At 41.3% G+C, this 10,606-nt stretch overlaps 1 protein-coding gene across 1 annotated transcript; it reads left to right on the top strand.

The window, feature by feature from the left end:
- Positions 1 to 6,987, top strand: LOC117966848 (deleted in malignant brain tumors 1 protein-like; the record flags this gene model as incomplete). The annotated part of the gene is made up of 6 exons (XM_059007928.1): positions 1 to 16; positions 757 to 795; positions 926 to 1,240; positions 2,021 to 2,320; positions 3,242 to 3,556; positions 6,887 to 6,987. Coding segments are annotated over exons 1-6 (1,086 nt in total), but the record flags the coding sequence as incomplete, so codon positions are not given.
- Between the last annotated feature and the right edge of the window lie 3,619 nt (positions 6,988 to 10,606).

Genomic DNA, 10,606 nt, shown 5'->3' on the forward strand with positions numbered 1-10,606 from the left:
ATGGTAGTCAGTGCATGTGAGAGAAAAAAGTTAAATCTTTAAAATACATGAAAGTAAAAGAACACCCCATAACAAGAGCAGTCCTTACACATACAGCCCCAAATATACAAGCGCATGTCATCCGCTGTTTTTGTATCTGCTTAAAGGTGGGGGGTGGGGGTGTGCGTGCTTGCAATAGCATTGACATGAGTTCAGTGCTTCATGAAAACAGAATGCATCACTGCTGAAAAGATCATTACTAGTGGGGCAGTGCACTGTATTTTGGAAAGTCTGATGAGAGTGAAGGGCCAGTGCGAAGGTGCCACCAGCAAATGTGAAATCAGACAGCAGTTGATAAAATAACACCATTTTTTGTACAGCTGTTCTGATGCAAAGTCACGTGGCATAGGGGTTGTGCGACAATTGTAAATGATAATGCTGTCACCTCCTGCCGATCATGAAGATGTACAATTCAGTACAGTATAAGTAGAAGAAAGGGTCTTACCATGAATAAGTAGGTTTCCTTCTGAATGAGTAAGAATCCCCTTCTCCAGAGTTCAGCTTGTCTGTCCCCATCCTTACACTCACTTCAGGGATACGATGTCATCAAGGGACTACAAAGGAGCAAAAGCTAACATACGCATTTAAAACAAAGTACAGACAACAGATGAACCATACATGTGATCTTATGGGGGCTTGGGAGAGTGGGTAGAATACAGCAGCAAATCTTCACATTACTTTTTTTAAACCTTTACATTTTTTTTCTCTTTATCTTAGTGACCATCCAAGCATCTCTCTGGATTGGCAGCGTATCTGGTAAGCAAACGTCTACCTTTCTGCTCTGTGTATTTGGAAACATGAAGCTGTAACAATCCCATTTATTTAGAGGATATTAAACTCAACTAACCACGGCCTCTTTAATCAGACTCCCTTTCCTCTCTTGAAGGCTCTGATGCTGTGAGGCTGGTGTATGGAGGCGATCCCTGTGTTGGGAGAGTGGAGGTTTATCACGATGGACAGTGGGGGACAGTGTGTGATGATGCGTGGGATACAGTGGATGCTGGAGTTGTGTGTAGTCAGCTGGGCTGTGGGTCTGCTCAGTCAGCACCAGGCAGTGCTTACTTTGGACAAGGTTCTGGACCCATCTGGCTGGATTCTGTTTCCTGCAGTGGCTCCGAGTCTGCTGTGTGGGACTGTGCATCAAGGGGATGGGGGGTGCACAGCTGCAGTCACAGTGAGGATGCTGGAGTGATCTGTTCAGGTAGGAGACACACATTCCATCCCCATCAAAGTTTATGCCTTTTAATAACTCATTTTCACAATTTCATGTTAAAAGTTTTTACACACTTTTTGAATGATGTGTTGCTTGTGTTGAGCTACTAGAATACTGGCCAGTTGTACAAACAAATTGGTTCTGATAATTTCCGCAAGTAGTTATTTTTGTTGCGTGTTTAATAATGAAGCAATGCCAGTGACTACACCATGATGCAGATCATTTTATTAATTTAACAGGACAGTTAAAAAATTATAGGACTCGCAGGATGCGCCCTATAGCCTGGACGTCGCCGGTTCGAGTCCAGGCTATTCTATTGCCGACTGTAGACGGGAACGCACAATTAGCCGCGCGCTGCCCAGGGGGGAGGGCTCATGTTCTTATTATGTTCTTATGTACTACCTTGGTATCCCCAATACATAATCATCTGTTTTTAAATATGCTGTATGTAAAACATTGTCATAAATAATCAGTCCCACAAGTGCATTGAAACCACAAATATTATCCATTTACAACCAAGTGTAAAATATGTTTCTGCAACCATTGCAGAAACATGAGTTAAGGCAAAATAAAGAGTAATTGTCCCGCACAGCCAGTCTGCATTGGTAGTAAACTGATTCTATTTGAGGCACATCTGCACCTGTGGGATGGATTTTTAATTACATATTTTGTGCACATTTAATTTTATATATATATATATATATATATATATATATATATATATATATATATATACCGTGACCTGTGACTCCCTTTCTTTTCTTGTAGGCTCTGATGCTGTGAGGCTGGAAGGTGGAGGCACTCCCTGTGTTGGGAGAGTGGAGGTTTATCGACAGGGACAGTGGGGGGCAGTGTGTGATAATGGCTGGGATACAGTGGATGCTGGAGTTGTGTGTAAGCAGCTGGGCTGTGGATATGGAAAGTATTCATCACACACTTCTAGTTCTGGATTGGCATACAGATTGGATTCTGTTTCTTGCAGTGGCTCAGAGTCAGCCCTGTGGGACTGTGCATCAGCTGGGTGGAGTCTGTACAGCTGCAGTTACCAAGCTTATGTGCAGTGTTCAGGTAGGAGACTTAAGTTTATTGACTATTGGATTTAATGATGTGCACAAGTATTTTATTTCAATTGTATATACACCTTTATAAATCTATCTGTTTTTAATATATAACATTGACACAATTTATTCAGGGGACAGGGATGTTACCAAAATATAGGAGGGCTTGGAATGTGCTCTTGAGCAAAACAGAAACACAGAATATCACACTGCTGGCAGTCAGGAGACGAGCTGAGAGCAGCAATCACTCACAGACGAGTGAAACATGAACCACCTATAATTGTCAGTAGTACCAATCACAGAGAGCAGCCGACAAATCTGAATCGTCTGTCAGTGTTTGTTCTGGCACCATTTAGAGTGTCAGACGTCACTCTGGTCACATGACCGGGGGCTCGGAGCAATAACATAAACACCTGTTGGGTGGGCTTACACGACTTACTGTAGACCCCATCCTCACCACATAAAATAAAAGAGTGAAACACAACCTAGCTACTACTGACCACCATTAGCTATCAGAATGCCCGGTGATGTAAAATTCTAACAAGATAGAGTAAATGGAGAACATTATAGTGCTGACTTTACCAAAGTAACATCAAATACTCAGAATGCCTCAGGCTACTAACATCACAAACTAGTTTTGTAATCAGAGTTGTGTAAATCCAGGACCCCAACCTTAATGCAGTTGTTGAGTGCAGAACTGATATCTTTACCAGGTGATGAGTACTGCTCTGTCCATTGTGGGTAATGCCAGGCTAGCTCTGATGTCAGCTAGCTCAGTGAAATGAACAGAAGGAGTCTTCACAATGTTTTAACAGCTTTGATGGCAGGTTCCAGGGCTATTAAAGCCTACCTTCCTGTATACTGATTGTATAAGATAGTGTCCCCTTCTCACTGTGGCCTCTTTAATCTGTGTTCCTTTCCTCTCTTGAAGGTTTTGATGCTGTGAGGCTGGTGGGTGGAGGCAGTCCCTGTGCTGGGAGAGTGGAGGTTTATCAACAGGGACAGTGGGGGACAGTGTATGATCATGGATGGGATCTATCAGATGCTGGAGTTGTGTGTAGTCAGCTGGGCTGTGGATCTGCTCAGTCTGCACTGCTCAATGCTTACTTTGGACAAGGTTCTGGACCCATCTGGCTGTATAGTGTTTCCTGCAGTGGCTCAGAGTCTGCAATGTGGGACTGCTCATCATCTTTATGGGATGGGAACAGCATCTCTCACGCTGATGATGCTGGAGTGATCTGTTCAGGTAGGTCACGTATTTATGCTTTTAAAAATATATATATGTTTTCAAAATGTGATGTTCAAGTGCCCCAGTGTTTTTTTTTTTATTTGGTTTGAAATGGTATGAACTTAATGGTGTTTCTGCCAGATCTGTATGTCTGTGCAAGCCAGCCCGTTCACCTGCCCAGCTTAGAACAGGGGTGCCCAAACTGTGGACCATGTCACAGTACCATACTTTTAAATTCAGGAAGCATTGAATTTCTTTGCGTAAATTAAAAATATTAGGGCTATTAAACAGTTGTAGCAACACATGGGGGCATGTAACGCTAGAATTTTCAGAACCCCGCTACTTACTCTTTAAGATATGTTAGGGCAGCCAACTTAAAAAAAAGTTGATTCAAAAGCATGTGTTCAATTATATTTATTTAAATAAAAGGGAGCTTAAAATAGATCAGAGTCGAAGCCAGGATTTTGTACGATCAAGGCAATGATGTTAGCAGTGTACCATTACTGCTTAACAGCAGTCGTATAAAATCTGTTATTAGTGATGTCATTGTATAAGATTATTTTACACTAAAGTCAAATCAAGGATTACATAATATTGAAAACAAATGTATCTGTTCAAGACTGGGATTTTAATAAGGACAAAGTCTGCCAGAGCCTACACGAGACATAGTGAACACTTAAGAACAGGCAAGATACTTGTGAGAAAGCCAGGGCACTGCCTCAGGACATATTCACACTACAGGGCAGTAAGCCAGGACAGTGGAGGACGGCAAGCTGTGATCAGGGTGTGCAAAGTGTGTAATAACCCAATGTCCAAACAATTTAACTCCCAACACAGTCCGTGTTTATTAATATAACAAAAATAAATTAACAAAAATAAAGCAAGTCGCTCCTATACCAGTCTAGGTCTGTTGTACACCTAAAGCCTTTCAGCACACTGGACATGGTTGCCATGATCTCATAGGGTGTCATGGGTCGTAGCGCTAGGAATTCATCACATTTGTCCAGGAAGTCAATGGCATCGCTGCTGGCCTCCCCGCCAAACTCTGGGAAGTTGATTTTAATGGGCAGCTTTGCTTGGGAAAGACTTCCTTCAGTTCTGGAGCCATGGTAATCAGCAGACCCACCGTCAAAGGAGAATTGTTGTGGTGCAGACTGCTTTCTAGAGGAGAGAGACGGCAAAGAAAGTGGTAGACGAGGGGTGCTGGTCTTTTTGAAGAGTTTTTTCAGCTCTTCTCCCCACAGCACATCCCGGCGTTTCAGGCACTTCACCACTTCCAGATCCATTTCATCAAGGGCCTCTTGCCTTCGATTCTCCATATCTGCGAAGCATCCTTCGATGTAACCTCGCAGGACCTGTTCACGATTAATGCTGCTCTCCTGTAACTCAGACAGCTGTGTTTCCAGTTGCTCAACACGGTCGGTGAGATGGGAACAGTGCTCAGTCAATTGCACTATCGCAACACTGTCAGTAAGGTTCCCTTCATCATCATCGCCTCCAGAAAGATCTGCCCCTTCCTGGGTAATGTACAGGTCACTAATGCGAGTGGTTCTCTCTGTGATAGGCTCTCTGATAGTCACATGGGGTCTATCTCCAATCTCAGAGAAGTTTAGCGAAGTCAAGGTCTGATTTTCCATTTCTGACATTAAGTTCCCAACAATTTAAACTGATGAATTTAGAAATGAATTTAATGACACAAAGGGTCCCCGTACGGGCCACCAATTCTGTAACGATCACTCTGCACAACTGAGAAGCAGTTACACTGTCCTCCCTAAGGAGATACTACTGGCCCTATTCCTATAGCTAAATAAGTCAGCAAGAGTGACAGACAGCAAAAGCAGGGACGTCAGAGGTGTCAATTTCACGAACAATCGGTTTATTATTGTGAACAATAATGTCAACAAATGAAAAAATGAACAAATGAATGAAATGAATAATGATAAGAAAGGAATTCAAATAATTGCAGGTAACAGGTAAGAATAAAGCTGGTACAGATAAGTATGTAGGAACAAACAGAAGGCTAAACAGTATCACCAAATAGAAATGAATGTAGTGTCCGGAGGGTCTCCAATAAACCCACACTCACAAACACAACACACACAGATAAAGACCAAGGATAAATAAATAGATACAGATGAAAAACAGTGACTTGTGGAAACAATTACATTTAACAGTCTCTATGGCAATGGTGGGAAAATGACAGGTAGGCCCAACAAGTCCAGTAATAGCAGGGTAATTGAAATCCATACAAAGTAACAAAATAACAAAAAATACAGGAAACAAAGTATCAAATTAAAGTAGAAAAAATCCAAACAAAAAAGAAATGATCTCACCCACAAATAAGGCAGTCCAGCAAAGTGTCCCGAAATGATGGTGATTGTAGAAGGTTGAAAACATTGAGTACGTTGAAATTGTTGAGACTGTCCAGTAGTGTTGAGTTGAATGGTGAACAGTTGTTTGGAAAAAATCAGGAGGATCAGGAAAAAATGGAGGCTGCCACACATAAAACAACAAACACTAAACAGACCTAGAAAAACAGCTAAACTTAAACAAGTAACAGTGAAAACAAAAAGAGCAGTTTATACAAAGCGCAGCAACGAAAGAAAATAAACTGATGCACTGGAATTATCTAAGGATGGTAATGGATTCACTGAAATTTAAGTAAAGAAAATGCTGTAAGTTAATGGATTCCTCTGAGAAAGGGAGTCTCCCTCAGGCCTGATTAGCCAGCTTTAATACAAGTGCTGGCTACTAAGGAGCTCTGAGATTGGAGGGGAGGAAATCTGAATGAGCCAATGGGGAGAGAGGATGAACAGAGGGTGGTTGCAAGGAACTATGGGAAATGACGTTTTAACCTGGCCAGGCTACTGACCCTAATTAAAGGGACAGGTGGGTGAGACTTACGCCCATATTATGTAGCATGGGAATTGCTACACTCTTGCCGACTGTAGACGGGAGCGCACAATTAGCCGCGCGCCGCCCAGGGGGGAGGGCTTATGTTCTTATTATGTTCTTATGTACTACCTTGGTATCCCTAATACATAATCATCTGTTTTTAAATATGCTGTATGTAAAACATTGTCATGAATAATCAGTCCCACAAGTGCATTGAAACCACAAATATTATCCATTTACAACCAAGTGTAAAATATGTTTCTGCAACCATTGCAGAAACATGAGTTAAGGCAAAATAAAGAGTAATTGTCCCGCACAGCCAGTCTGCATTGGTAGTAAACTGATTCTATTTGAGGCACATCTGCACCTGTGGGATGGATTTTTAATTACATCTTTTGTGCTCATTTAATTTTATATATAACGTGACCTGTGAATCCCTTCCTTTTCTTGTAGGCTCTGATGCTGTGAGGCTGGAAGATGGACGCAGTCCCTGTGCTGGGAGAGTGGAGGTTTATCAACAGGGACAGTGGGGGGCAGTTTGTGATAATGGCTGGGATACAGTGGATGCTGGAGTTGTGTGTAAGCAGCTGGACTGTGGATATGGAAAGTATTCATCATACAGTTCTAGTTCTGGATTGGCATACAGATTGGATTCTGTTTCCTGCAGTGGCTCAGAGTCAGCCCTGTGGGACTGTGCATCAGCTGGGTGGAGTCTGTACAACTGCAGTTACCAAGCTTATGTGCAGTGTTCAGGTAGGAGACTTAAGTTTATTGACTATTGGATTTAATGATGTGCACAAGTTTTTTTCTTTTATTTCAATTGTATATACACCTTTATAAATCTATCTGTTTTTAATATATAACATTGTGACACAATTTATTCAGGGGACAGGGATGTTACCAAAATATAGGAGGGCTTGGAATGTGCTCTTGAGCAAAACAGAAACACAGAATATCACACTGCTGGCAGTCAGGAGACGAGCTGAGAGCAGCAATCACTCACAGACGAGTGAAACATGAACCACCTGTAATTGTCAGTAGTACCAATCGCAGAGAGCAGCCGACAAATCTGAATCGTCTGTCAGTGTTTGTTCTGGCACCATTTAGAGTGTCAGACATCACTCTGGTCACATGACCGGGGGCTCGGAGCAATAACATAAACACCTGTTGGGTGGGCTTACAGGACTTACTGTAGACCCCATCCTCACCACATAAAATAAAACTGTGAAACACAACCTAGCTACTACTGACCACCATTAGCTATTAGAATGCCCTCAAAAAAAGCCTGTCGGTGATGTAAAATTCTAACAATATAGAGTAAATGGAGAACATTATAGTGCTGACTTTACCAAACTAACATCAAATACTCAGAATGCCTCAGGCTACTAACATCACAAACTAGTTTTCTAATCAGAGTTGTGTAAATCCAGGACCCCAACCTTAATGCAGTTTTTGAGTGCAGAACTGATATCGTTACCAGGTGACGAGTACTGCTCTGTCCATTGTGGGTAATGCCAGGCTAGCTCTGATGTCAGCTAGCTCAGTGAAATGAATAGAAGGAGTCTTCACAATGTTTTAACAGATGGCAGGTTCCAGGGCTATTAAAGCCTACCTTCCTGTATACTGATTGTATAAGATAGTGTCCCCTTCTCACTGTGGCCTCTTTAATCTGTGTTCCTTTCCTCTCTTGAAGGTTATGATGCTGTGAGGCTGGTGGGTGGAGGCAGTCCCTGTGCTGGGAGAGTGGAGGTTTATCATCAGGGACAGTGGGGGACAGTGTATGATTATGGATGGGATCTCTCAGATGCTGGAGTTGTGTGTAGACAGCTGGGCTGTGGATCTGCTCAGTCTGCACTGCTCAATGCTTACTTTGGACAAGGTTCTGGACCCATCTGGCTGTATGGTGTTTACTGCAATGGCTCAGAGTCTGCAATGTGGGACTGCTCATCTTCTTTATGGGATGGGAACAGCATCTATCACGCTGATGATGCTGGAGTGATCTGTTCAGGTAGGTCACGTATTTATGCTTTTAAAAATATATACATGTTTTCAAAATGTGATGTTCAAGTGCCCCAGTGTTTTTTTTTTTATTTGGTTTGAAACAGTATGAACTTAATGGTGTTTCTGCCAGATCTGTATGTCTGTGCAAGCCAGCCCGTTCACCTGCCCAGCTTAGAACAGGGGTGCCCAAACTGTGGACCATGTCACAGTACCATACTTTTAAATTCAGGAAGCATTGAATTTCTTTGCGTAAATTAAAAATATTAGGACTATTAAACAGTTGTAGCAACACATGGGGGCATGTAACGCTAGAATTTTCAGAGCCCCGCTACTTACTCTTTAAGATATGTTAGGGCAGCCAACTTAAAAAAAAGTTGATTCAAAAGCATGTGTTCAATTATATTTATTTAAATAAAAGGGAGCTTAAAATAGATCAGAGTCGAAGCCAGGATTTTGTACGATCAAGGCAATGATGTTAGCAGTGTACCATTACTGCTTAACAGCAGTCGTATAAAATCTGTTATTAGTGATGTCATTGTATAAGATTATTTTACACTAAAGTCAAATCAAGGATTACATAATATTGAAAACAAATGTATCTGTTCAAGACTGGGATTTTAATAAGGACAAAGTCTGCCAGAGCCTACACGAGACATAGTGAACACTTAAGAACAGGCAAGATACTTGTGAGAAAGCCAGGGCACTGCCTCAGGACATATTCACACTACAGGGCAGTAAGCCAGGACAGTGGAGGACGGCAAGCTGTGATCAGGGTGTGCAAAGTGTGTAATAAGCCAATGTCCAAACAATTTAACTCCCAACACAGTCCGTGTTTATTAATATAACAAAAATAAATTAACAAAAATAAAGCAAGTCGCTCCTATACCAGTCTAGGTCTGTTGTACATCTAAAACCACAGTATCCAAAAGAAACTGTGCCCTGCTACCTGCGCAGCTAAAAGATTTAGCGAAGAGGACAGAGCGGACGGGTGCTGTTGTGGATCCTATACCGAGGACTGAAGACTTTGTTGTAGCTGTTTGTTGATTCTATCGAGAATTGAAAGCTTTGTTGCCGAGTTTGATCCAGTGTAGGATTGAAGACTTCGTTATGAGAGGAGAGTTTTTGTACCGGACACTAACAGATTGAGTTTCCAAAACAGCGGACCAAAAGTCTGAGCTACAAGGAACTGTTGAGTATAATTCCAGTTGCATTTTCCTTTCGTGGAACTAAATTCATTAATTGTAACACATTCACATAGAATTGGATGGTTAATTATTTAGTTTGCACACTTTGCGTGTGAAATAACCTTCAGTGAAACTTGAAGTCACTATAAGTAAACTACCTCATGTTGTTGTATGAAGAACGTCTTTAAAAGTAAACTTCCCATATGCTTAATCTATATACCATTAATAAGTTTAATGCGATATATTCTAAGATTGTCTGCATCATCTCAGTTGAGGCTGTGTGCTTGGATGTGGGGTGTGTGTGTGTGAGCAAGCTACTATGTCACAGCTTGCTTGCTTGCTCGAGTGCTGGTGTGTGAGGAGACAGGCAGTGTCATATTTCAATTGCCTGCTAGTCAAGTTAGGGCAGTGAGAGTTTTTGAATTGTGTTTTGTGCTTAGAGACTAAGACATTTACTATCTGAGTTTTCTGATTTCTGTTTATTATTTTTGTACTTAATAAAATACTACTATTGATTAACCATTCCTTGTGTCTGCACGTGAATGTGTGTTCATAGTAAATCCTTGACCTTTGTAACACGTCAATATTGTTAGTAAGAGAACTAATCAACCCAGATAAACATTAAATTATCAATTATTGAATTGTTCCTACAACTTGATGAAGGTTAGATAAATACTGCTCTTCCTTGAAAATCTGATTCAGTGTCATTTTAGGATGTGTAATTGTTCAGAACACAGCACTGTCATTTTAAATTCAAATTCCATCTAGGTAAAGTAGATTTTTTTAGAAGAGTATACAAGCACTCCATGTTGGGAAGGCTCTTACCTTCCTGACACAATCAAATACAAGACAGTAAGCCCTTCTGATTATGCTATTATTGCTTCATTATAAACATTAAAACATTAATGACCTGAGAGAACAGCAGTGAAACTTTATATTTATTTCTTCTTTTACTGTTTTGTTTTCCAGATGCAAAGTGTGACATCAC

Source organism: Acipenser ruthenus, chromosome 36 (genome assembly GCF_902713425.1).
Source record: "Acipenser ruthenus chromosome 36, fAciRut3.2 maternal haplotype, whole genome shotgun sequence".
Classification (NCBI taxonomy): domain Eukaryota; kingdom Metazoa; phylum Chordata; class Actinopteri; order Acipenseriformes; family Acipenseridae; genus Acipenser; species Acipenser ruthenus.